Below are 27,839 nucleotides of genomic sequence, written 5' to 3'. Positions count from 1 at the left end.
ACTTTATCTCTGAGTAATTACGTGGAATTATGTATTTATATCTACTGTATATGCGTAAAATGATAAGCTTCAAATTCTCGCAACATATTTTAATTTTAAGAATGGGAAAAAGTTTTTAAAAAAATCTGAAAGCTTTCAGATTTTTAGATGACGCCTAAAGAAGCGTTTTTTTAGCGTTTCATGTGTTACCCTTATTTATTAAATATCATGTTCTTCGCACTTAAACCATGTAAAATTCAATTCAACAGCAATATCACAAAATATTAAAAAGCAGCATATAATTAGAATTTCCAACAGAAAGAAATAAAAGAAATTAAATTTAGTCTCTCGCTTTCGAAATAAAATGGTGTTTTTTTTTTTTTTTTTTTTTTTTTTTTTTTTTTTTTTTTTTTCGTACAGTGTTGCCATTGCTTGCTTTGAAATCGTTGGGTTTGTTAATCAAAAATTCGTTAAAGGTTTGCAAAATATGAAAGAGATAATAAAACAAATTCGATATTGAATTTCGGTGGAAAGAAAATTTTTCACTGTTGTACGTAGCTCAAGAAATCATGGTTTTAGATGCTTTAACTTGCACCCAAAACATTATTTCACGAGTTTAAAATTGCTTGATTTTTCTCTGGAAAATTAGCGAGACATTAGGGCCTACATTTAAGCATGTAAAAGCAGTCGTCTATCGGTACAGTGGTAGGGCCCAGGTTTCGAATCTCGGAGAAGGCATGGATGATTTTATCTGTATAGTGTATTTGCAATATGGGGCACTTAAAGTACTGTCGAGCTTAAAGTCTGTTCAAGAATTTGGTAGAAAGAGCAGAAAGGTGGAAGACCCCTCAAATCCGTCCCCAGAGATTTTCAAATTTTGAAAAATGGTCTTTTTTTCTCCGCTATTGTAAATGCTGTCGTTTTCCTGCGGTGCTCCTTGCGTTACTTTCATGGCAATGGGATGGCTAACCAATGAGTTTTGCCACAACCTTCGATAAATGCTTAATCAACAAATTCATGGCCGTTAGAGAAAAAGCAAGCGAAAGCAGAATGTTCCATTTTTCCAGTGAGCATCAAGAGCCACTCCATTTCATACTAGCGGAGAAATACGAAACATGATCGAAGCTGTTCTTTGTTTAGTAGCTATAGTCCGACCGTCTCAAACGCAACCCTGGCTGGCATTCTGCCAAAACACATAGACTCGTCCAAAAGGGCCGTTATTTACTTGTTGCTACGTGAAAGGTCACCTTTTCTCCGGAAAGAGTTACGCTGGACGGAAAGAAAGTCCCCATTCATCCATCATATTTTGAAAATAATTCGATCCGAATAGCGCATGCGTGTTTGTGTTCGTGGTCGCGGATGAAGCAGTCGAACTATAACTGGTGTGAAACTTGTGTGCTTCGAAAAGAGTTAAATAATATCTGATCTTTATTGCAAAGGAAGTAAAATATTCATGCACTTTTCATAAATCGTACACAATGTCTTTCGTTGTAGTATTAGCCTTGCGTACCGTTTGCTGTTGCTATTTTTCTATTTCAGATGTTGGAAGAATCAATGTTCATAAACATGTGCTTGGGGTAATCAAATTTGCTCTAAAATAAAAAAGAAAGAAATTAAATTTAAAAAAAATATTATTTATACGGAATTTTTATTCTTTTCCCTTTCACTATCTTATAGAATCTGAATGTTTCATGCTTTAGATTCAATTAGAATTTCATTCCTCGGTAACAAAATAGTGCTCAAGTACGAAAACAAAAACGAGTGTAGGTCAAATTGGAAGAGAAACACACCAAAAAAAGCAATCATAATTTGACATAGATTTATTCCTAAAGAAGAAGGACCATTTTCTGCTCGCCTTCAAATTCAGCGTAGTTTTATTCAAAATCTATTCTTTCTTAGCTAGAGTTGCTTTTCTTGCTTAATTTTAAACAAGTGTAGTTGTTAAAAAATTAATCAAGTGCAATTGTTAAAGATATTTGATTGATTGCGTGGGATATAGCAATTCAGAATGCAAGAGCATTTTCAATGCTGTAACTGAAACAAGAACTAAACTTATATCCAGTATTAGAGATGACCTTATTGAAAAAAACTTTAATTAACAAAGCCAGCAAATGTTATGAACAAAATTACGATATTTCTTTCTACTGGAAGTAAAATCTACTACTTGTTAGCAACAGTATTAGCACGAAAACTTAATAAAGTTTGATTTTTCTGTTAAAAGTTGGAAAAAATAGTTAATAGTTAAAAATAAATAGTTACATTTTTTTTTAATCTTTTTCTGAATTACTTGCGTTTAAGCATTCATGACAGCACTTTTGGTTATCAATTAGACATTACTGAATCGTAGTTGTGATAGCTTTCGATCTCGATGATTAACCGAAAGAAATTTCATATACTATCTCAGGGCGATTTATTAAAAATTTATTTGCAGTTCAAATATACTTTACGTGTAAAGATACACTTACAAATTCACTAATATTTTTATATTTCTATTTCGTAATGGACATACACTTGCAGTTGCATTATTGTGTAATGAAGATCTTACGCTATAGGAACATGTGCAGTATATCGTCCATTGTGGGTGACAACTTTATAGATCCATATCTCTCGCATGCTTATTTGTAAGAGCAGAGTTATAACACGTTTTCTGAGGCAGTCTTCCCCGAACTGTGAAGTGACCAACAATCCCAGCAGTCGCTGCATCATAATATGTGGTTTCAGAATGTTGGGGCCCAATCCATTTCAGCCGTAACGGATTGGTGGTGTTTCTGGTATCATTCATCTGGCTTGCCAATTGTTGGCCATATAACCCCTTGTTTAGGGAAGGGCACATGAAAGATCTGGTGTACAATACACCCGGGAACAAGGAACAGCAAATTGTCACATACGTCTATGTAGCTATCACGGCCGTTCGAAACCTTCCCGTAATATTTCCGTGCGGCGCCGATGTCAGACCTCTGTTGCAGCAGATAGCTGAAACTACGATATTAACAGAAGTCACTGTAACTCCTCTTAATATCGAATTTATATATATTTATTAATAAAAATAATGTTTTTCATTTACGTGTTGTTCGGAACTACTCTTATATGCGCCCTCAGGTAGCCAAACATTTTTGGCGAAAGCCTCCACGCTGCCATATTACTATCTAAATTTTTGGTCTACATTTCAAATTTTAAGTCTAAAATGTCTCCAAAAACGCGGTTTTCGCAGATGCAAAAAACACGTTTTGAACACACAATTTAAGCTAAAAATCCGAAACAAAAACAAAAAATTTAGATAGCAAAAAAGTAAAGTTTCTAACCAAAAATATTTGACAAGAATCCATGTACACAGCGATATATTTTAACTTGAAAAAAAATCTACGAATTGCACAATCTAGGCAACGAACGAATCTACGAACTACGCACACCTTGCTTTAATAAATTAACATAACAACAATAAATTTCAAAGAATACCATCCTGTTTAAACTTTAAAAAAAATCTACGAATTGCACAATTTAGGCATTGCGCACAAATCAACCAAATAAACTAAACTAAATTACAAACATTTCAAAAAACAACAATAACAAAAAAAATCCATATTAAAAAGCAATTAACATAACAATCTACAAAATAAAAACAGTAAAATAAAATGCACTTAACATAATACATTCCTGAATAAAATTTCGCCGGTCACACAACGTCTCTGAACAAAAGTGCCATTATTTTGCTATATCACATGTCTTTCTGAGATTCAAAATTTCGAAAGTAACGATAAAACTTCCTCCAAAGTTAAATTACTACACCAAAACCACAATCCAAATCTTAAACTCCGCTGAACCATTTGACTGCAAATCCACGAACAACTACCAGAAACTCCCTTCTTCGTCCGAGTTCTCATAGCAGCTCCGCATTTCGCACTCCGTTTTAAAAGTCACACAGAAATTCCAAAAATACACTTCAATCCTCATAAACACACCCGTGAACAAAAGACTCGTTAACAATTCCAACATCGTACCTTTTAATACTAAATTTACTTTCCACACAATCTAAAATACGCAACTGAAATCTTCTCACCACGTCTATCATTGCAACATAGGACATTTCAAAACACGCACGACACGAACCAACGAGCAATTAAAACACTCCAGGAAAAGATTTTTCAATGTAACAGGGTTGCCATACAACACCATGGAGAATACAGCGCAGAACGCATATCGCCACATTTGGGAAATTATGGCGCATATAAAAGTAGAGCCTGTTGTTCTTTCTTTTCTCACTTTCTCTGCACATCTTCATATAAGATGGCGTTTTTGATCCTGCATTGCTATTTGATCCCTATTCGTCTTTGAGTAGCCTACTCCTCCCAGAAATGTGTGCAGGTAGTACAGAATCACTGTGCATAAATACATATTAAATATTAACAGTACTTTAAAAATGGATGCTGAATCTTACTATAGTTTATTTAACTACATGAGCTTAAAATATAAAGCCTGGACGTATAGAGTATGAATAGTTATTTTATTCATCAGTAACTGAAATGAAATTTTGGAGGCTCACATTCAGAAATCTTCATATACAAAGATCCTAAGAAGGGTTAGAAAACCAAAATAAAATGTAATTAATATACGAAAACCATTAATTATTATTAAAAAAAATATTCTCTCACTAAAAATGAAATATGGTCCGTATTTCTTTATGAAATTTCGTATTAATAAAATATAAAATTAATTACTATTCATTATTAATGCGCCCACCAGCGGCCGAGCGGTAAAGTCGCTGAACACTGATAGTTCGGCCCGAGGTTCGAATCCCGCGAACAGGCTGGCTGCATGGTCGTTTTGTGGTTTCCCCATGTGTAACGTGTATACGAACCAGTTTCCCTTAGAGAGTTCTCCACGAAGGCAACCCTTCCTTTAGGCAGATAGCCATCGTCTGCTTTGCCATAATCACACGCACACGCATAATTAATGCTAATAATTTTCAATTACGAATTTTTTCAAGAAAAAGGGTGAGCTGAAAATAGAGCATGAACAACCGAGACTGTTGTTATGCTTCTGAAAAGATTTAAATGTTACTCTTTGAGCAAATCGCAAGTGTAAAAGGGATTTTGCAGATTTAAAGGCGACCTATTAGATTAATAATAAGACGTGCTATAACTTGGGCATTCTTAAATGAGCAGATATGAAGAGAATATTGAGAAAGGCTATAAACAAAGGTTCTAGAATGACCGTTCATTAGATCGCTAAAGAAGCTTTTTCAGCTTTTAAGAAAAAATTGCACTTTTAAAATAAAAGATGTGGTGAATTAATATTTCGGAATTGATTCATTAAGAAATGCAACAAATACGATAACTATACAATAAGAACATTACAAGAAAACATGGGTTGGCTGATACAGTCAGTGTCATGAAATCAATAATCTTGAATTATCATTCGTATGCCTGAGCCGGTAAAATTTTACCATTATAAAAATTTTTAATTCTATTAATTTTTAATACACAAAACGAATAGAATTTTGAGTTTGTGTAGAAATTTTTAAATGTCTTCTCTATCGTTTTATTGAATAGTCGGTACATTATAGAAAACATGTTCGAGCAAATGAAATAATTTTATATCACTTCATAGTTGGTAAAATTTACCTTATTCTTTCTTATTTCACTGGGGAATACAAAGGGTGTTCACACATTTTTTGGACGACTTTGCTTTTCTATAAAAAGTATCGCCCGCTTGGAATTTGTTTTTAAACTGCAGCTATATTTTTGAAAGTGCAAATTATCGTCTACTACTTGAAAATTTTCTTTTCATAAAAAATGGCGCTTTTAAAGAAGCAATGGATGGAAAGCTAAATTTGAGTTCTTTCCGAAGTGCCATTAACCAGTTTCGTGTTTAGTTATTAAAAATAGATATTATTATCAACAAGAAAGCAAAAAAAAACACCGAAATTTGGCTTCAAGAAGAAATATTGTTCAAATTACATATCTAAGATAAAAACGTAATGTTTCGAATGTTGCAAAGGGAAATAAAAATGTGGTGAACTTTAATATTAAAAGACAACCTGCTAAGTCAAAGAATAGTTGCATAATCATTAAAATGCTCAGTGCCACCTGAAAACAAAGTGATGAATGCTGATTTGAATCTTAAAAGGACGAAGAAACGTAATAATATGCATCGTCTTTCTCCACGACATATCTCCAAAAGCTGAATACGCTGCAGAATTCTGTATGAGAAATAATTATTAGGTCAAAAATGGAAAAAAGGTGTCACTAAAGATGAATCTTGTGTATATTTAAATGACCGCAACAAAAAAAGATCCATTTATTATCATCAAAGAGAAGAAAAAATCTTAGAACATGTTTGAAAGAATCTAAAGAAAGTTTTTTAAAAGAATATATGATTGTTGCTGGTTTTTGATATAATGACAAATAAAATTAAAGAGAGTGCATAACACTGTTAAGATCAACTCCGCATATTATCAGGAACATATTTTATGCCCAATTTTCAAATATAAAATATCTTCTCTTTATCCGCAGTGCCATTAACCAGTGGAAGTGCATCAAGACAGAGCAAGCAGCCCCACGTCAAAATTCCCCATTAATTTCCTGGAAAAAATGGAACTAAAAACATTTATCATGGCCATACCCTTCACTCATAACCCTACTATATCTTCTGATCGATGGAGTTTTGCGATTTCGGACTTTTAAAAAGCAAATTGCCCAAACGTCGACCTACAACACTCCTTAGACTTTGTAAAGTTGTTCAAGAAGAAATGGGATAAAATATATGTTTCGATACTAAAAAAGGTTTTATTCTTTTGGAAAGTACAGTGTAGAAAAATAGTGAAGAATGAGAGCAATCAAATGCAACATTTAAAACACCAAATGTTTTGGTAAAATATTTCTGTAAAAACAATAAAATTCGTCTAAAAAGTGTGGGAACAGCCGCTGGTAATCTTTTGTTTTCATCCATCTGATATAAAAACAAATAAGTTTGAGACTGTTTATAAAACTAAATTTTATGCTTCGTTGCCTGATACCCATTATTTAGAGACAGCTTTTAATTTTATATCTGGTTACCTCACAGATGTTGCTTCCTGACACGCGTGATTATTTCACAGTTATCGAAATTCGATGCCCACTTATGAATGACAAAATTTATTATTCACAGTTATGTTTTTGCTGATTAGAGTCAATAATGAATAAAAACATAACAGTTGCCAGAGTAACAGTAAATCGTGATGAAGTATATTATCGCATATCCAGCGATTAATAAATACAGTAATTCTGCGTTTAACTAGATTTTTGGATCTTGACAAAATCGCCTGTTAAGAATGTTTTGTTTTTATTTTCTCATTGCCATTTAGTTCTCTCAGAGCAATGCTTTTATACCTTCATATTCAATATTTACTCTCCAAGTATACTACGGTATGACTGACTACATTAACGACAAGTATATATAAAAAAATGTGTTATTGGAACATGCTATGATTTGATGATTTAAAAACAGCTTTCTTGAATAAAAACAGCACTTGTTCCGAAAAAAATTAAGGAAAAGAATGGTATTTTTTAACGATTTGTTCCCTTCACATCAAAAGTGGGCATTCCTATTTGAATAATTTGAGTTGAACAACGTTTAATATTTAAAAGGCTTTAGAATCATTCTGGTAAAGGAAAAGATTTATTCTTATTCTTGTTGAATAGTTAAAATAGACGTGATTGCCTGTCAGTTGATGTCAGAAAATATGCTTATGGAAACGGTCTGAAGGCATATGCTATATGATACCGTGCTTAACAATACCAGAGTTTTACAAAGGCTGATCAGAATGACTGATTGTTATAAACGATTATCATTTTATTTGAAAGCCCTTTGTGTTGTGCTGTGCGTAACCTTCAGCTTAAGGTAAGCAAATGAAATTGAAGATTTATCAAACGGTGATTTTTTTCCCTTTAATTTAATTAGCATCATAAAATTTCTGTTTTCAAAAAATCGCAATGATTTTCAAAGAACTCTATTTTCATGGGTATCCCTTTGCAATAAGGATTCGTAAAGTGGCTTTTAGGACGAATGATATTCACTTTCCGGTATCTTCGCTAAGCTTTTAATTTTGGTTGCAAGCCATTTATCATTATTGTTTATAAACTATCTATTTGCATTCATTTTAATTAAACAGAAAAAAATTATTGTAAAAATTAATCATAATTTAAAATGAAATTATCTAATATATTAAAGAACTTTTTATTTTATGTAAGTTAATGATTTAATTTAATGAGGGCTAGCTAGACTTTTTTATACATGAATCAATATTCGAAGCTTAAATTAAAAAAAAGTTTATTTAATAATAATAAAATCGTGGATTTAAAATTTTGAAATTAATTTGTGAACAGAGCGGCCGAATCACTGATTCTTTAAATTCCAAAAAACTACGCAATGCTTCACTGAAAAACTCGCTACAATATTATATACGTAATGCTTGCCTCAGATGATATCCATATAATCTATAAACATCCTATACATGAGAGAAACTTTTAGTGATTAGATTCAATGTCTAAATTTTATTGGATTATTTTAAATTTAGAATATCATCTTAATTTATTAATATTTTTACTGTACTTCTGATATTTTCACTAATCACAGGCTTTTGATTTGAATTTAAATCTGAGCTTTCAAGAAAATACCAAGATCACTCATGGAGTGATGCAGAATCCACAGTAGCTTGTAGAGTCATTAGGTTAATTGGAAGCAGAAAAGATAAAAAATATGCATTCGCCTTCGCCGGGAACCGAACCACAGACCTCTGGAATACCGGCCCAGCGTGCTACCGTTACACAACGAAGGCACGCTAGGGAAGTGGGAGAAAGACCTTATAAGCTTAGTAATAAGCTAATGAGAAATAAATATGCAAATCAGGAAAATCTCGCTGGATTAAAGGAAATTTTGTGGCTAAAAAATATCTGTTCTTTACCACCTGAGCTATACCTAATTTTTATTTCCATTTGTCGAAAGTTTGTTTGCCAACATAGATTATCAACACTCAATGATCAGTGGATGATCATATTAAATTAAGAGTAATGCATTAATCGAACTTCTCTACAACTCGGTTGATAACTCAGCAACATCAGTTCACAGTAAGCTATATTATAGCAGCGTTATAAGTGGCTTATTACGAATTAAAATTTTTCGTTAGTAAAAGAGGATTTTCTTTATATTGATTTGTACATGGCGATCTTCCTGTGTACTCTTTCAGGCAAGTTGAGAATAGCTTGGAAACTCTCTTCTTCACAGCAAAGAGTTTCGTTCCCCAGTTCTCTTTTATCCATGCATTCAGAACTCCAAATACTTCCAGGTGGCATCTAGTAGTTTGTTTTCTCGGTAATCATTAGATCATTCTGATCTCAATGTAATTAAGACAAAATAAATTTTTCTCCCTTCTAATCCTCTGAAATCAGTCATGAATGCACAGTTTTCTTAAAAGGAAAAAAAAATGTAAATTACATACACAACTTACCAAATGGTAGCAGTTTCAATGCTCAAAGACAATTTTTGGCTAGCAGTTGTGTCTTAGACATAACAAGTAGTAATTTATTACACCTCCTCTGGCTACGATGATTGCATATATACGGCGAGGTAAAGTATAGTACAGATTCCTAGTGTCATTCACCCATAGTGTCCTAGTATCAGAGAGTTTGCCAGGCTTTGCTCAATTGTGTGTCAAGATTTTTCAATATTCTGCTGTGCATGTAGTACTTGACGATTTAGCAATATACCATTGTACAAAGATTTAGAGAACTTGTTGGCCGAGGAAAAGTTGCAAAATCGCACATAAACTCCTTGCTGAATATGACCCCAGACTTAAGTTCCATGAAGGGTAACACAACTGGTCACAGTATATTACCAACACACAGCTGCGATATTAGAGTTGTAAGGAAGACCTGCTGTGATACACTGCTATAATTAAGAATTAAAATGCTACGCCGTGAAGGCGGTATGTAGTAAATACCAAATTGCATGAAGGATACTACATTTTGGGATATGCAAAAGATTAGCATTCCAGCGCATGTGCACAAAGCGAGTATGAGTAATGTCATCTATATTGTATGTAATTGGAAAGATTTCATATCAAGTTTCCTATTTGTAAATCGCATTGGCGGTTTGAATAAAGGTCGTGTTATATCTCGGGTAATAAGTACAATTCATCACTTGTGTGCAGGACATGTACCCGCATGGAGAGTGCGATGATGTCTGCAGTACCAAGAACCCTTGTTCTGGTTTACCTTGGCGCTGCATAAGAGACCAGTGCGCGTATAATGGGGAAAGATGACATTTGACACATGGAGGTAGGGAGGAGAAACAACATATCCAACTCACATTTGCTATTATCATACGATCACAGCACTTGGCTTGCTGGCATGGAGTGCTGCTGGATACACATTCCGGTTATTTTGTAGAGACATTAGGATTTTTTGGAAGCAAGAGAGATGAAAAATTAGCATCCGCCTTCGCCGGAAACCGAACCACGGACCTCTGGAATACCGGCCCAGTGTGCAGAAACACTACACCACGAAGACAGGCTAGGAAGGCGGGAGAAATACCTTATAACCTCTTGTTCGCATACCAAACAATGGATACAGCCACCGTGACTGTTAAAGCCAGTGGTTATACCCTACCTTCGAGGCCTGCGTAACACCATCTTTCAACAAGAAAATGCACGATAGCCTGTTTCCCGTGCTGTCCTGACCTTCCTCTATATAGAATGCTGCCCTGACCAGCCCGTTTTTCAGATTTCTTATCCATTAATAACATCTAGTTACAGATTGCCGATAGCTTGGCACGCTTATATTCGCAGTCGCTACGATTTATGAACTTCGGCAAATAGTGTATATCGCATAGAATGAAGTACCTATATCTGTCATCCAAGTTCATTTTGAGTCCATGCCCAGCCGTGTTATAATCTTTGTTGTTACCAGAGGTGGCAGTTCTATGTACTGAATCCATAATGCTGTGTACCCCTAAACCATATACAAATTTAATAATGTCTTCCTTTCTTTATAATTCATATGTAGAATAAATAAGATTCACCAATTTGCTTTCCTGCCTGGATTAGCAATTTTAATGGCTAGTAGTGTAAGATATCAAATGTCTCGCCATCACGCCAGAATTATTGGCCGTCTACCTCTGCATAATAAGGTCTATTAGGAAGTGCAGGCCATACGCGGATGATATGAGTATCTCTCTCAAGAATGAAAAGATCTTCATCTCTAAAGACAAAGCTATGCCGTCACCAGCTAGACATGATGTTAGAGCATAGCACCATTCCAAACTCCGTTGTTGATGTTGGGGTGGTAAAATATACTTCTTAAATTGTGATATGAGAGTAATTCAGATTAAGCCCAACATCTCAAAAGGTACTACAGGTGGTATGGAAGAACCTACAGTACGGTACGGTATGTTGTGGGTAACTATGATGTCAGCATGATCTAGTCTGGCATTTGTGCATTTTGGCCCGCGGGAAACTTCATTTCGTAGATGCCAACTTTGCAGGAGCATTACTACCAGCACCTTTGTCCTACAGTGTCCTTATTGCAAGATATGTTTATCCAACTTCACGCAACCCGACAGTTCGACCATTCTTGAAGTGTTCTTGATATGGTCTCCGAATGCGTCTTATTGGCATTAGTATTAGCCTGTAATTGCGATGATGAACCAAAATTATCATAGTGGTCAGTTATTGACCGCTTTATTTCGGTTAGGATTCCATTTGCGCCGTCAAAACGCAGTCGAAATTATCATTCATTAGCCTCGAAATTTTAATCATTTGCTTGCTAGGGAAAGAGAAATTTTCAAGTCAAATTTCGAGTACATTATAGTACGCGCAATTTCTGAACGCGCAATTTTTTCAAGAATTTAATAAGTATTTTTTAAATCCTTTTAATTTTATCAAAATTAAGATACTGGATATGAACGCTGGTAACTGAATAATGATGAAACATGGAAGCTGACTATTTTAAAACACTTTTAAATCCCAATATTGACTAAACAATTTAAATCATATAGATATGCTATGTACAGATCATAAATATCAGAATTTTATTCTAAAACAATTAGATGTTTTATTTTGAAATCTTTTGTCCTTCTTGATTGCTAACATTTCTTTCCATAAATATAATTTCAAACATAAATTGCTATAATTTGTTTATTCAAAACTTTTATTTATTACATTTAAAATTCAGTTAAATTTTAATTACAGCATTGTATTAAAAAGTATTGTCATGTCACTGAGAACTAGAGATACACTAGACGATTATTTAATAAATTAAATAAATCTTTAATATTCTACTTTAAATATGTGAAAAATATTAACAAGAATCTCAAAATATATAGTTCTTAGTGTCCTATAGTACTTTTTGAATAATTTTAAGACTTTTAATGAAATTTTAGTAAATGTTAATTGTTACATTGTAGCAGTGTAATTTTACTGCGTTAAAATTTCAATTGCTTGTGAGATTTATTTTCAGTAAATGAAAATCAGTTTCAGTAATTTAAATAATTATTATATTAACTGTCATTATAATTAGGAAGCACTGTAAATATCACTGTAATATATTTTAACCCTAAAAGAAAAGACAATATAAAATATCTAGTGGACGTTGTCTCAATTATACAATATTCTGTAAAATATGCATGAATGTTTATTCCTAATACACGAAAATGAGTTTTAATTAATTAATATTTCTTTCGAATTCTTGCCCAAATCTAACAATTACGTGGAATTAAAATTAACACAGCAAAAGATAATTCGAATTTAACTGTACCAACTAAAGTTTTACTCAAAGGTGTGAGAGAAATAACTAGTGCAAGAATTCTGAAGTTCCATTGAAGATCCCAGAGAACTGCTGAAAATTTTATATCACCAAGCAAATTTAAAATTCCTTAATTTCTGTGAAACCATATAATGCAGCACCGATTATCGGAACGTCCCGGGATTTACTCAGGTAATCAAAAGCTTGGATAATTAGACAGTCAAAGTAAATTTTATTACATGCTCAGCATCTTACAATTTAAGGCACAAATTTAGGGTAAAAGTAACTGTTTGCTGTCTCCCATTCTGCCTACAGAGTCTGTCTTCTTCCACCTCTTTAACATGCACAGCGTTTATTTATATAAAAACTAAAGCTTAAAAAACTTTATTTTATTTTTAATTATGAAGTTTGTAATTATTTATTTAATTCAAAGAAAGAATTTCTGTTACTTACGTATTAGCATAACCTCCTGAGTCGAAATGCAAAATTTTCACAATGTGCCGAATTCTGGCAACCATGCACAGGACAATTATTCAGGCAATCAAGAACATAGTCTTCTATTTTAATAAGCAGCATCGCAAATTTTTATATGTATTCTAAGTTCCAGCAATTTATGTAAGCAATTCAAATGTTTTTATGTTAAGTCCAATTTTAAAACATAGGCTTATGAAATTTGCCTTCAGTGAGAGAAAATTCTGTTAATTTTTTTACAGGAACATACAGAAAGGGTTTAAATATTTTAGAACGATTTCTGAGCCGTTTAATTAATACTTAAAAAGTAAATAATATTTTTTAATGTTTGATCTTATAGCCTTTTTCTGGACTATACTTATGCATCGTGATTTCAATAACAGAGATAATAATATAAGTAGAGCTTTTCGCAAAATTATTAGGGGTCAATCAATCAATCAATACATGTATTGCCGGGCTATCGCTAATATGTGCGATGTTGTCGGCTCAATGATAATTCTGCCGTATAGGCACATGACGTAACAGTTGCACGGGTAAGAGGAGGTCTGAGGTGAAAAGAGGGGAGATGACCATGCACCGCAAGGTTTTAGTAAACAAAACATGAGACCGAAAACCAGGAAAGGCCTGACAGGAGTGTGGGAATCTGACTGACGTTATCAAAAATATACATAAGATAAAATATAAGTATACAAACGTTTTGTTTACTAAGAATAAATCAATACAATAAAATTAGAAGTCAAGGATAAATGTGAAAATACAAACTATATTTACATAACTATATACACATATATACAAAAGTGCAATTAAGTCGGAAAATTTGAGTCACGGGTGAGGTGGGCCGCTGAAGGTCTAATATTTGCAACCTCAGGTAAAATAATATAGTCGAATGCATTAAAACCACTTAAATGGGAGCAGAGTTTGGCCTTTGTAAAGAACGTTTTGTTCATACGATGGATGAACTCCTATACACGCTCAACTTTTAAATCATTATGCAGAGTGTCGTTAATCAGGGGTCTTGATTTCCATTTACCTTTCACTACTTTTCAGAGTCCATCAATATTGGTGGGTTTGCTCTTACAAAGAGATTTTTCAAAAGACTAGAGGCACAGTAGTCAGTGGATGAAAAGTCAAAGGACTCCGTAGGAATACATTGAAAATGTAGATGTAATACCTGTATCAGTCTTCACTTTTTCAAGGAATGCAATGATACTTTATGACTTCTTGCTTTGTCTTGATGAAGTTTCACTCTTTGAAAGTCATGAGGATAAAGAATTTGTATTTTTATTTTCTGTAAATATCAGACACAGAACGATCTCTTAATAGTACGCCGAGTTGATTTTTAACATTTTTTTCTACTCTTCTCATTTTAATTTCGCATTTGCATAAGAATCCTGCCACAATCATATAATCCTTAATGAAAGTTTCTTTGTATTGATGGGACCAGATCTGCACATTTTTTTTCCTCGTTTTTCGATAGTAAATAGTCTCTTTTTATTGCTACTATTAGTCAAAATAAATTAATCTCTAGGGACTCTTTTAACTACATCTGGTATTTTAGGTTTTTCCGTATTTTACAATTTTTAATGAAGATGTGTTGAGTTTTTATGTATTTTTGCCTTGCTGAGAAATGACAATTTAATTGATTGAGTGAAAAATATGTCTCTCGTGAAATTAAGAAATAAGTTTGAATGAAGTGCAGCAAAAAATTTGTATAATTTAATATACAGTGTAGGGAAATCATGTGGTATCATCCATATAAGAAAGATGGTTAGCCTTCCAGTATAGATCGCAAAAACGACGATGAATTGTTTTTGTATTTATAAGTACTGAGAATGGCTTGCGGGAGATCCGGGGTAATCCTTTGGTGATTTCGATGAATGTTAGTAATAAATAGTTTTCTTTTGAGGCGGATTTCTAAGACACTGTCTTTTGAATACAAAACTCTCTACTCTGAAATCGATCCTTTATTTTACTAAAGGTACTCTGTTAAAGTCGGCATCTAGAACTGCTTTTCATTCAAATCAAACTCCAATTTTCTCTTTATTCGGCAAGTTTATAATACAATGACTCATTCATATTTGGTGATATACGCTTTAATATCAGCAAAGAAAAAACTTCCCACATTTTCAATATGATAAATCGTGGAATGCTAAGTTTCCATCCATTTCAGGTTTAAGAAAAAAGGGTTTTTAAATGTATTCAAATTCCTTAAAATGTTTCGACTATGATTAGTTCTTGTCTCCTGTTATGAAAACATGACTCTTTTTCATTCTCTATTTCAAATAACTTCTTTTATATGATGTCATGTTGCTAATGTTAATTATTTCTTAAGTATTCGTCTTCTCTTAAACAAATGTTTAGTTTATAGCTATTTCTATTACTGTTACAGATTCCGCATTTGATAAGCTGGATCATTATCTTAATAATCCTTTTCATTGCCCTCAATCTTTTGTTCACGAGTTGTTTTTCGTTTACTTTGATTTTTAGTTTACGACTTGTTTGTTTAAGAGACGATATGGTATCATCATAACTTAGTTAGAATCAATTTAATATATAGTATTAAACTTGCATGTTAAATTATTAGATTTACTGTGTAACTTATCCCTTAATTTTACAGTATAGTTTACTTAAGAGTCAATTCTGTCATAGTGAATTCTGGCACACATTTCGAATGTATTTTTACTACCATTAGAGCATTTTTACATGATTAGTTTTCATAAACTTTGATTGTAATTTACCATATTTTTTCTGTTTATACTTTTATCAAAAAATTCTTCTTGCTTTTAAATTTTATACTTTTCTGTTTGCAGAGCTGAAGACAATGAAAGAGTAGTGGAATTTTCTGATGTAGCTCCTCCAGAATATGACTATTTGTCTCCACCTATGATTGACGGTAAAAAAAAAATATTTTGCTTTACAGAGACAAAGAAAAATTATAAATAGACAAATGTGAAATTGTCGTAAAACTTCCAAAGATCTGTATAATGTAGATTATGTATTCCATGTGCATACTTTATGTTTAAAGACTTAAAACTGATAAAAGGTCCTGCTGCTTGAAAGCAAAGAATTAAGAACAAATTTAAAATTAGATAAATAATAAATCTTAGTTAGGCATCGATTGTGAATAAAATTCTATTGATTTCAAAGATGATCAAACAGAGGTCCCTCATCTTTCAGCAGCAAGAAAATTTTTGCTGCTCAAGCAGAAGGACTTGTATTTGATCGTTCTTGAAATCGATAAATTATTTATAAAAATTCTCTCTAAACTAAAGTTGATTTTTTGTCTAATTTTAAATTTTACATTACATGTTTCTCTGCTAATTTCAAAGAAAAATTATCAACTTAAAACTTGTCTGCAAACAACCTTTAGACAATGCAAACAACATTCAAACAATGATTTTGCTGTAAGAGGTGTAAAAGCAGTTAATCAAACATTATATCACTAAGAAAACAGTTTCTTAATGTGACCCGTCGAAAACGATTTGCTTCGAAGAATTTAAAAATTTTCTCGATGGATTCGTCCATAACTTTTTTAAGCGATGATCATCTTCTGGTAAAAATATCATCATCCAGTTTAAATACTTTTTGTCGAAAGAAGACAACTTTTTTCGTTAATAAGTACGAGTAATTAACAAGGCTAAGTAGGTACGCGTGCCACATAAGTTCGCACGTAGTCTTTTCATTTTTAGGCTAAAAACACTGCTCAGTTTGTTTTTGTAAAAACTTGCTCAGTTTGTAAGAATTATTTTAATTTTATTAACATTTAAATTTTAAGTTAAAGTTCCTTTCCTATCGATTTTTAACTTCAACTTATACTCCCGGCCAGAACATAGTTTTAGAATCACGTCTGAATACATAATGAGGAAGAGCGGTATTTAACCGCGAAGTTCTTCGGTCTTAATGAGAGAGATACCAGGTATTCTGTCTGCATGCGTCCTTCTTTTTTAGGCTACTCTCTCGAAAGCTATTATTACTCTCGGCCCTTGATATTTTTGCAGTCTATTAACGTTAAGGAGCCAACTCGCTTCGGCTATACCTCTAGTTTAGATTAGTTTAGTATCATTCTTAGTCTCTTAAGTTCAAAGCCCGAGTGTCGGCTCGGCTTTACTGTACACTCCAAGACGGAGTTTTTTAAACTTTAGATGGAATAATAAAGGGCTATTTTACCCTTCTATCTTGTTGTTTCCGGTCACACGAACTCAAGCGATTATTCGCTTACCAGTTTTTAAGGTTCTTCACGTTCAACAGTAACTCAGAATTACACTGTGAGGAACCCTACAAGTAGCTCTATCAACTGAGTTCTGGGAAGTTGATGCTTTTAAATTTGATTTTCAAACGAAAATGAAACTGAAAAAGCAATTGATCTGCATCATGTTCAAAACAGAATAAAAACACGCCAAAGTAAAACAATAAATTAACAAGGCAACACTCTATGTTTGGCGTAACTGTTCGTGATGAAGAGGGTTCTGTACCTGTTTGTCCTAGAAATCAGTAGAGTTCTACACCAAGCACAGTATCACTTTTATTAGAGAAGTTAAACAAGAATCAGCGTACTGTTGTAAATTTTTCAGGACTAGTTTCGATGGTTTAAATACAGAACCATCTTCTTCAGCTGCCTAAATGCAAATGAAGGAGACAGAATATAGTGCTAGGATAATAATGATAATTATAATTGTAAACACTACTGATTATAAGCCAGATTCCGCAGGAGTGGGATTTTCTTCTTTTGGTTATATTTGGAACAATGTAATTTGATTTTAAAAAAACCCAGGAGCAAATAATATTAATGCGAAATGCCCAGTTGCTGTGAAACAGCTTCTCCGCAAAGCGTGGTTTGGGGTTTCCAGAAAGCGGCAGGGAAAGGCAGAGTTGCCATATTTGTCGCAAAATCGCCCATTTGGAGGTATTAAGCGACAAAATTGGCGATATGCCATAGATGGAGATAGAACATTCTGGAACACATTCTTAGCAGTTTTCTCGGAATATTGTAGATGGCAGATTAAAGCTACATATACTCTGCTTTTACGTGGAGAAAGTAGTGTGTCTTGAGTGCAAACATTAGCTTGAGAGCTGTACTTTAGTGCTTTGCCGATAAGCTGTCTTCCCCGTTATAGCCTGAAGGATGGTTGTTGATTGTTTCGGCGCGTTTGTCGTAGCTTTTCGACGAGTGTTAAGCGTGTCTTTGGAACTGTGGTGTGTAATAGTGCTTACTGAGGAATAAACTGTGTTTTGATTCTTCATCAAGTATTATCATCAATTACTCCAAATCTACGAACGCGTAGAACGCAACAATATAATTGCTTTTATGTATATAAGAAAACTGGTTTCAAGAATCTATAAGCAATTTTTCTGTATTTAACAAATTACTTTTACAATCCTAGGAACTGTAATAAAACTAGAGAACAAAATGTTCCGAAAAGTTAGGCATGGAGAAAAGAAAAAACATTTACAAGCGAAATTCGACATAACTGAAAATTAATATATATAATCAGCTGATAAATGTGCGGTAATGTACAAAAAGTGATATCACCGTGCTGAAAACTAATTTCAGAAATTTCGTATGGGCAAAACTTTCCTTTAACCATGTTAGATACCCGTTTTTATAAGTTGTCATAAAAAATTTATTAGCTTTGACACATTGCGGTATAATTTTAATAATGTTAATGGATCTCGTGTAATGGGAAAATTGCATGTCATATTATTCCTGAAAAATTTATTAAGTAACAGAAAAGTTATTATCGGGTTTTCTTAATGCATTTATCTTAGTGGAGAGTTATGCTTCAAGCCTACTTTCCAGATGTAGCCTACCAATATTGATCTACTTAAAAAGCAGACTGAGTCTTTGCGTCATGGCTCAAAAATATTTTCCGCTGACAGAATTTGTAGTTTGAATTATCACGTAGAAATAACTGCAGTGATCACCATAAGCAGATATGTAATCCATTAATGCAAAGCACGCGAAGTCTTATGGTAGAGGCTTCGCTTCGAAAGTTTTCTGCAAAGAAAATCAATCTGCTCGAATCTTCCTGATTCATAGTTATCACGTATTACTCATATACATGTAATACAGCAAAAATAGCAAAATAAGCACTCAGGCTGTTACTGTCTATCAGTAGCATGTAGTCTGGCAGTCTGTTGTTCGAAATCGAATGTCGAGCAAACCTAACTATTACTTCCCTTCTTCGATTATCAGTGGTAATATTCAGCAAGACTATTTCAGGTATCTAAAACTCGAATAAAACCACAAGCAGAAGCCATTTCTTGTAAAAATTATTGATAAAAAATCCACTTTATGATATAATATTATTTTAAAAATTGATTTTATATCTTAAGGAAATTCTCAGTTTAACGCATTATTTTCCGGCATGCGGTAAAATTTCTTCAGAAATACAGAACTTTGCTGAAAATTTTCTAAAGAGAACAACGGGGAAACGCGTTTCCTGGATAACCGCTTTTGCAAGGGCTGCACGAAGCCGAGTCTCCTCAATTTTCTTATGCCTCTTTCAAGCGAAAATGGATCGCTGTGTACTTCGGAAGATGAAGAGCTCAAAAGAATTACAGAAATAAATTGAAGAAGAATGTATCTGCTTTAGTTTTTTTAATGTATCAGTAATCCTTATTTAATAATTCAAATTTGTATTTTAAATTTCTAACGTTTGTTTTCTTTTCATATGTTGATAATATTTACCGATTCAAAATAAATATTGATAATCTGAAAAATCTTTGTTAAAAAAAAAAACGCAAGAAACGCCAGCTTGTACCCGATGAGTAACTGTTATATTTTTCAGGTGTAAAAATTCGCGAATACGCGACGTGCTGGTCGTGTTAATGTGTATACAGAAGAAATGAGATAGTGAATTTTAAAAATCGGTCTATTTACAGTCTTTCTAGCCAACGTCCGTTACCCGAGTGGAAATGGAATTCGGAGTGACAATGTGAGGGCTTGCCTTCACACATAGGTTGGTATCCAAGAGCCTTCCGCATCAGTTGCACTGATATTAGTACAATCTATAACTTCTACTACGAGAAGAGCGCCATTGCTGCTCTTCTCGTAGTAGTGCCTATAGTAATATTCCGCCTGAAAAACCATGTGATCATTTATGACGTTATTTTATACTGACGCCTGAAGTATTCAATGAATAACGCTTGACTTCGCAAAATACCAAGCAAGATAGCTGCTTTTTCTAGTTCTTTTCAAATGAAATGCAGTTTTAGCAAAAACGGTGAGGAGCGCTCTTCAGTTTATATATACTGTCCTACAGCTATGAGTGATAGCGATATGCCAAACGTTGTACCCGTTGCTGTATTGATATATCTAGTCACCTTGAAAGTTGCGTTGCAGTTGTCATTTGAAATTTATGCTTCACTTGTAATGCTAACAATTTGTGCTCCTGTGACTTATTTCACTTGTCTTATAATATTATCAGAACAATCCCATGAAATTTATCGTGGCAAGGAGAGCACGATTGCGTCTGTCTTTGACTAGATCCTTAAGCATAATACAGGTAACAGTACGACTTCGCTCAATTCCGCGCTAGTTCCGATAAAGAGCACCACGAGGGTCTCATACCCCTCTTCCCTACCACCAACCTCTTGGCTAGCCATATATTTAAAATTCCCCCCCCTGCCGCAAAGTCATTCACAAACATCTATGCCTTGTCTAGGATTCGAACCCGGGTCCTTCTGTATCGCAGCATGCTTCACGCTGTACCGTCTGAGCGGCATACTAATAATTTAGAATTACTTACCTTCAATTACATACTTAAATTAGTTCTATACACTGGAAAACTAAGCTAAATTTTCATGATTAATATACTGGTAAGTTAAGCTAAAGTTTTTATCACACTAAGCTAAATTTTCATTGTAGGTATTTCAATCAGCGGACAGATACTCTAAATGTTCTAATTCTATTTTCCCAAGCCTGCTGTGAGTTCTTAAATATCTTTTTAACTTTAAATACATAAAGAGAGGGTTAAGTTGAAAACATGGAACCAAGAATGGCAAAATTTAAAAAGAAACCTTTATCTCAAGCTGTATAAATTATTTTAGAGTAATATAAAATCCTTCAGTTACTAGCTTGCGAATTTCAGTACAACCAGTTCTATTAATTAGATTATAAAGAAAATAGTAACTAGAATTTTTAAATTTAAAATTTGACTTTGATATTTATTATGCTAATTTGCAACTTTTTTAGGAAAACCAGTCCACGTCAATGTAAGCATCAGTAAGCTTAATATTCGTACAGTAGATGAATCAGATATGGTAAGTAAAATTTATTTCAAATACTTTTGTTTAATGTATCACTTAAAATGAACGTAATGTTGGAATATTTGAAATAAATAAACAATTTATTTTATTCATAAATATAAAAGTTAGAATCTTAAGATATCTTCAGCTGAGATTCGATACAAAATTTTAAAAATAATCTGATTTTATGTTTGATTTTAATTTATAAAATTATTTTGAATGTTTCAGTCCACCTGGACTCAAACATTCATTCATAAATCAAGTAAGATCACAAAAAATTTAATATATTTTTATTTAATACAATGTTAATTTGTGCCAGAAAAATCATTAACTTTATAAAAAAATATTTTTAAATGTAACATTTACTTTTCTGGAGTTAGATAACAGTTATATTGTTAAACCTGCAACTTGTATATATTTTTTTCCCAAAACATTCATTTCATCTGATCAAGAATGCATTAATGAGTTCATATGGGCAACTGGGACCACCAATGAGTTCATATGGACCAATGAGCTCATATAGACATTCCAACAATTTGAGTCCATATGGTATTATACAAGCTTTCCACTAAAAGATATCAGTAAACGAAATGCGCTCTGCTTCACGCGTGCAAATTGAAACAGTTTTTGTCATTTGCATAGTCTTAATTTTTCTCTAAAGAAATTAATATATTCTACAAACAAAAATAATAGATCTTAACGAACACACTTTTTTAAAATCACTTTTACATGATACTACAAAAACATATTCTTTTGCCAGGAGCCTAATCTTTGAACCTACAACTTTCTCTATTTATATTTGTCTTTCTTCGTCTGGAAATACAACAGTAACTCTTCTATGAAATTTCATCAAACGTAAATTTATTAAGAGCATGCAGCGAAATTGTATTTGCAGACAACAAAAGTTCTGTTGTTGTTGAAACTTATCTCACTTGTCTGATAGCAACATCAAAACAAGTCCCCGAAATTCATCGTGGCAAGGAGAGCAAGATTTGCGCCTGTTGTTAGCAAGAGCCTTGAACAAACAAGTGACAGTACCATTTCACTCAGTTCCGCCCCCAGGTTTGATTGAGAGCCCTCCGGGCGACGTGTCCGGGGGTCTCTCACCCCTTTTTCTCTGCCACAACCTTTCAAGAGGACTTTCGGTTTGACATATGTTTAGAGTGCTCCCGTGCCACAAAGACACTATACATTTACAAACATCCATGCCTTCTCCGAGGTTCTAACCCGGGCCTTTCGACTTTGCAGTAGGCTTCTCTAACCACTATACCATCTGTGCGGCAGACAAAAAAGTAATTGTTTGAATTAATTCGTGATTTCCAATGACATAATTTTATATGCTCAGTAAAATTGTAAGGCAAATTTTAATATTTTACAGTTATTTTAATATAGTTAGCCTTTCCTATCATTTCTTGTTTCAACTTACAACTCCCTACTAGAATGAGTTTTTAGAATTCCGTTGAATGAAAATGAGGAAGAGATACTATTAAAGGAAAGTTCAACTAACTTCGAGAATGAGAGAAGCGTGCGTTTGCCTTTGGGCTATGTCTCTCTAAGCTGTTGTTACTCTCGGCCGTATTATTATGTGCCTTTTGATAGTTCGCGGGTTGGTTTAAGATTACGCGCCAACTACATTAGATATGTATTAGCTTCGATTAAATCTCTTAGTTAGTCATTAGTTAGTTGTTATTTCTTAGTTTTGAGTTCAAGACCAAGTGGAGGCTTTGCTGCAAGCCCAAAGAAAGGGGCCAACTGTTAATCTTATTTTGAGTGAATAAAGGGTAATTAACCCATCTTCAGTTTACGCTTTCTGTTCTTTGAACTAAGCGATAATTTGCTTAGCAGTTCGCTAGGTTCCTCGTTACTTTCTTTTGCAGGATAAAAGTGAGGTACCCTTTAAAATTTATATAAAACCAATGTCTTTTAAACTTTATTGAGTAATTAAATTACACTGGGAAGAGTTTAAGTATTTCGAATATTCATACTTGCCCAATGACACTTAACAACAGCAAACAGTACAAAGAATTATTCTTTAATCGTTCTTTCTTTGGATCCGTAGAGATTAAAACCTCCTACTCCGAAAAGTGCCATTTTTTTTCCATTAATCTGCTGTTTATGCTTTACGTGATCCTCAATAAAACTCTGTCATGGAACCCACACATCACAAATATTATTAATAAGTTTCGAGCCCGTAAAGCTCAACTCTTCCCCTTAATTGCTCGAAACAGTGTTTTGTCTATAGATAACAAGTTACTCATTTACAAATCCATTTTGCGTCCATTACTATGCTATGCATGTCCTGTATGGGCGTACTCATGTAACAGGTATCGGGGCAAACTACAAACTGCCCAAAATTGCACTCTTAGACAAATTGCCAATGCACCCTGGTACGTGCGGAATAAAAAAATTCATGAGGAACTGGGCGTGCGCCCTCTTAAATCTGTCTACTACAAAATTGCAAAACGATTTCATAGCAGGCAGCTCGAGATTGGAAACCCTGCCATTAAGATACCTGAGTACGACCCATACAATCTGGACAACAAACACAGGCCCTTGGCCATATTAAATGAATGGATTATGTAATGGCATAGCATAGTAATGTTTTTCTGCTTTATATAATTTTGCCTTTTTCGCAACACCTTCCTTATGTATATTTATTTTAATATTGTTATTGCACTCTCATTTATGTATGTATATATGTATATATTTATTTGCCAAGGGCTGGTATCACTTTGGGCACTGCCTTGTGTTTAACATCTCCACTTCCAGGATTTTTCATCACTCGACAACTTTCTGGCCTTCTGGTCCTTTACGGCATTAGATAAGGTAACCTGTAATCAGGATCTTTTGTTGGTAATATACAAAAAAAAACCCTAAAATATACCAAAAAAATCAAAAATTCAAAATATACATAAAAAAAGTAAAAAAAAAAAAAAATTAGACTAATATGCACAAATTTAATGAAAAAGCAGCAAGTCGAAAATTCTAATCATAGGCCTTCGGCCCAGGTACCCTGGTGTACCAAGGCACCGTTCCACTGAGGTTGTTTATGCTTTACGTTATTTAATTAACTTCGTTTCCTATTTCAACATTAGTTTACGAAGAAGACAAATTAGTCCCCATGCTATGCCGTCTTCAAATAGTGCAGGCTGCTACTTGTCATTCATGTGGACATTTTCAAAGTGCTTTCGAATAGCTGTATGCGAGAAATTTGTCTCTGAATGAAAATCTTTTCAAAAAGTGACATTGGAATGGTTTTGGTCATTGTAATATTTTCTTATTTAACAAATATATATATTTATTGTCCTTAACGTTGTAGTGGGTACGCCATATTTTGTATCGTGTAACCGTTGCTGAGCAACGTCAGAAAATGTTTGAAAAAGTTATTCTGAAATTTCGCCATTTTGTACATGTGTGAAATCAGTTTTTGAAATTGAAATTGAAGTATTGAGCTGGAGAGTGATGCTGTAACGGATATAACTGTATTTTAAATTATCTAGCTCCAATAAAATCTACATTTTACTAAGAAACTCATCAGTTATTTCGTTAAATCCTGCAAGAAAACGTTACAATATCTTTCTCTGTTTGTACCGCTTCTTGCTCTGTACTAAGACTTGCTTTCTTTTAATAGCCGTGACACTGAGAATTGACTAAATTCCATTCACAGTACTTTAGTATGTTCTCTTGTCAGTAATTTCATTTAAGGATCCATAAATATACACAAACTGGGCAGAGTCTTCCGTACCGATTACGTTATTCATTGCCATAAACACTGTAACGAGTAGGTAACGTTATTACTATAGTGCATGTAGCAATAACGTACTATTTTTAATGCAATGATCCCCGTTCATACATAAATTGTACAAATTTAAAGGCTTTTAAAGAGGTGTTCAGTTGGAAGTAACAGTTTCTTTTTTCCTCCTGAACGCATATTTCAAATACATCCTATAGCGGATAGTTATGCTAGACAAAATAAGAGAAACACTGACGAAATATAAGAGTTTATTTAATTGGGAGCTGTTATAACCTAAATAATCAAAACTGTAGCAGCTCGATTCAGTATAGGTGTATATTAGTAGTTTAGTGCGTGTACGTATAGTGAGACAGTAAAGTATGTTTTGTATTCCTCTGTCAAAATTCAGCACTACCTTTCGCGAAAAGTACCATGCTAATTTTCCCATCATACGAATTGCTGAACCTGGTGTTTCTGCAATTCATGGTAACTTCTCCAGTTAAAAAAAAAATCTGATGTGCATACCACATGACTTCCTTGTACGGCCTATTAAATTATACACATTTTTGCTGCACTTCATTTAATGTTATTTATTCTAATTTTAGATATATTTTGCATTCAATCAATTCCGTTCTCACTTCGCCGCAAGACAAAAATACAAAACATCTTCATTAAAAATTGTTAAATATAAAATAACCTAAAACACCAAACACAGTTGGAAAAAGTTAAAAAGTTTTTTTGGGGGGGGGGCAATGAAAATTAGAGTTTCTAAACAAAAACAAGCAATTCGATCAACGCGCGAGAAGAGAGAATTTCCGGTGTATTCGCTATTCTTTTTATAAGGAGATTAGAACAGAAAGAGTAAGCCTGACGTCACAAAAATGAAGTCAAGGAAATGTCAGTAACGTGACATCAAGGCTTATAATTGCCACGATACAGAATATGGAAAAGACTACGAAATATATTGTTAAATAAAATTGCACTAAATTTGTACGAAGAATTCAAATTGGTGTCTGAGCAAAAAGAGGCATTTAATAAATTGAAATAACTTCTATCGACAAGTCCTGTTCTTCGTGTTTTCAAACAAGGAGCACCACTAGAATTGCATACAGACGCAAGCAGTCGTGATTTCGGCGCTGAGTTGCTACAAAAGTCCGATGGTGGACAGTTACATCCCATTTACTTCATGAGTAAAAAGACTGAGAACAAGACTGACAGAGAAGCTGTAAAAGACAGATAAAATAAGTAAAAAGACAGACAAGAGAAGCTGTCTAGTTATGAGCTTGAAGGTTTAGCTATAGTGGAAGCTGTAAAGAAATTCAGAAAATACCTTTTGGGATCGAAGATCAGAATAATTATGATTGTGATCTTTCCAGAAGACTATGTTCATGAAAAATTTAACCCCTAAAGTGGCGAGATGGGCGTTACTTCTAGAAGAATTTGACTATGAAATTGTTCACAGATCTGGGCAGCAAATGAAGCACGTAGATTCGTTAAGCAGAAACGCTATCATGAACTCATGATGGTTACCTATTCTCAGGAAGAAGTAGCAGCTAAAATTGCAGCGGCGCAAAGAAGTGATGAGCGTCTCCGGTTGCTAAAATATTTTTCCGAGCAAGGACTAAAGAAAAATTTCCTAGTGAATAATGGTGTATTATACAAGTTCGACAGTGTTCGGGAGTTACTTGTGATACCCGAAGCATTGGAGTTAGAAATCATACGTAGTATCCACAACAAGGGACACTTCGCAGTATCTAAAGCAGAAGATCTGCTGAAAATAAACTTTTATATTCCTAACCTTAGAAGACGAATTGTACGAGTTATGCTAAATTGTGTAGAGTGTATTTTGTATGATAAAAAGCGAGGTAAGGGCGAAGGTTTGCTCAATCCCATACCAAAAGATAATATCTCTTTAAACACTTTTCATATTGATTTTATAGGACCATTATCTTCGACAAATAAGAACTATGAACATATTTTGATATTGTTGACGCATTAACAAAGTTCGTGTGGATCTACCCTAAAGTCTATATCAGCTCAAGAGGCATTGCAGAAGCTGAAACTGCAACAATCAACTTTCGGTAATCCCTCTAGAATAATAAGTGATAAAGTTACTGCTTTTACCTCTAAAGACTTTGAAGGCTACTGCAGTCAAGAGAAGATCTACTGCATATTTATAAATTCCGGCTTTCTTAGAGGAAATGGCCAGGTGGAAAGAATTCAGCTGACTCTGATTCCACTCCTATCGAAATTATCCATAAAATATCCTACCAGGTGGTACAAATACGTTGGAGATGTACGTAGGATCTTGAACAGCACTAAGAGCAGAAGCACAAAGAACTCCTCTTTTCAGCTCCTCACACTGGTGTTAAAATGAGAAATCGAGAGGACAGAGATTATTGAAATTCTCAAAGAAGAAGAAACAAATATTATGATGAATGATCGAGAAGATATAAAGAGGAAGCAAGAAATAACATTCTAAAAATTCATGAAGAGAACAGAAAAACGTACAAGAAGAGAAAAGAGGTACAGGTATACAACGTGAACGACCTAGTGGCCATATAAAGTATGCAGTATGGAGGTGGTTTAAAGTTAAAGCCAAAGTTCTTCAGTCCGTACCGAGTAACAGCGAG

At 33.7% G+C, this 27,839-nt stretch overlaps 1 protein-coding gene across 1 annotated transcript in view; it reads left to right on the top strand.

Moving 5' to 3' along the window:
- Nucleotides 1-7,780: 7,780 nt before the first annotated feature.
- LOC118195359 (glycine receptor subunit alpha-2-like) overlaps nt 7,781-27,839 on the top strand; it is a 55,080-nt gene continuing 35,021 nt past the window's right edge. The window contains exons 1-3 of the mRNA XM_085809811.1: nt 7,781-7,857; nt 16,037-16,119; nt 21,421-21,488. Coding sequence (XP_085665937.1) covers nt 7,781-7,857; nt 16,037-16,119; nt 21,421-21,488 — 228 coding nt within the window. The remainder of the gene's footprint in view (nt 7,858-16,036; nt 16,120-21,420; nt 21,489-27,839) is intronic.

This window comes from Stegodyphus dumicola, chromosome 2 (assembly GCF_044657685.1).
Source record: "Stegodyphus dumicola isolate Sdum_Otavi_A_Nest chromosome 2, ASM4465768v1".
NCBI lineage: Eukaryota > Metazoa > Arthropoda > Arachnida > Araneae > Eresidae > Stegodyphus > Stegodyphus dumicola.
Note: the sequence above shows the minus strand (reverse complement) of the source record. Positions and strands in the feature narration are given on the sequence as shown.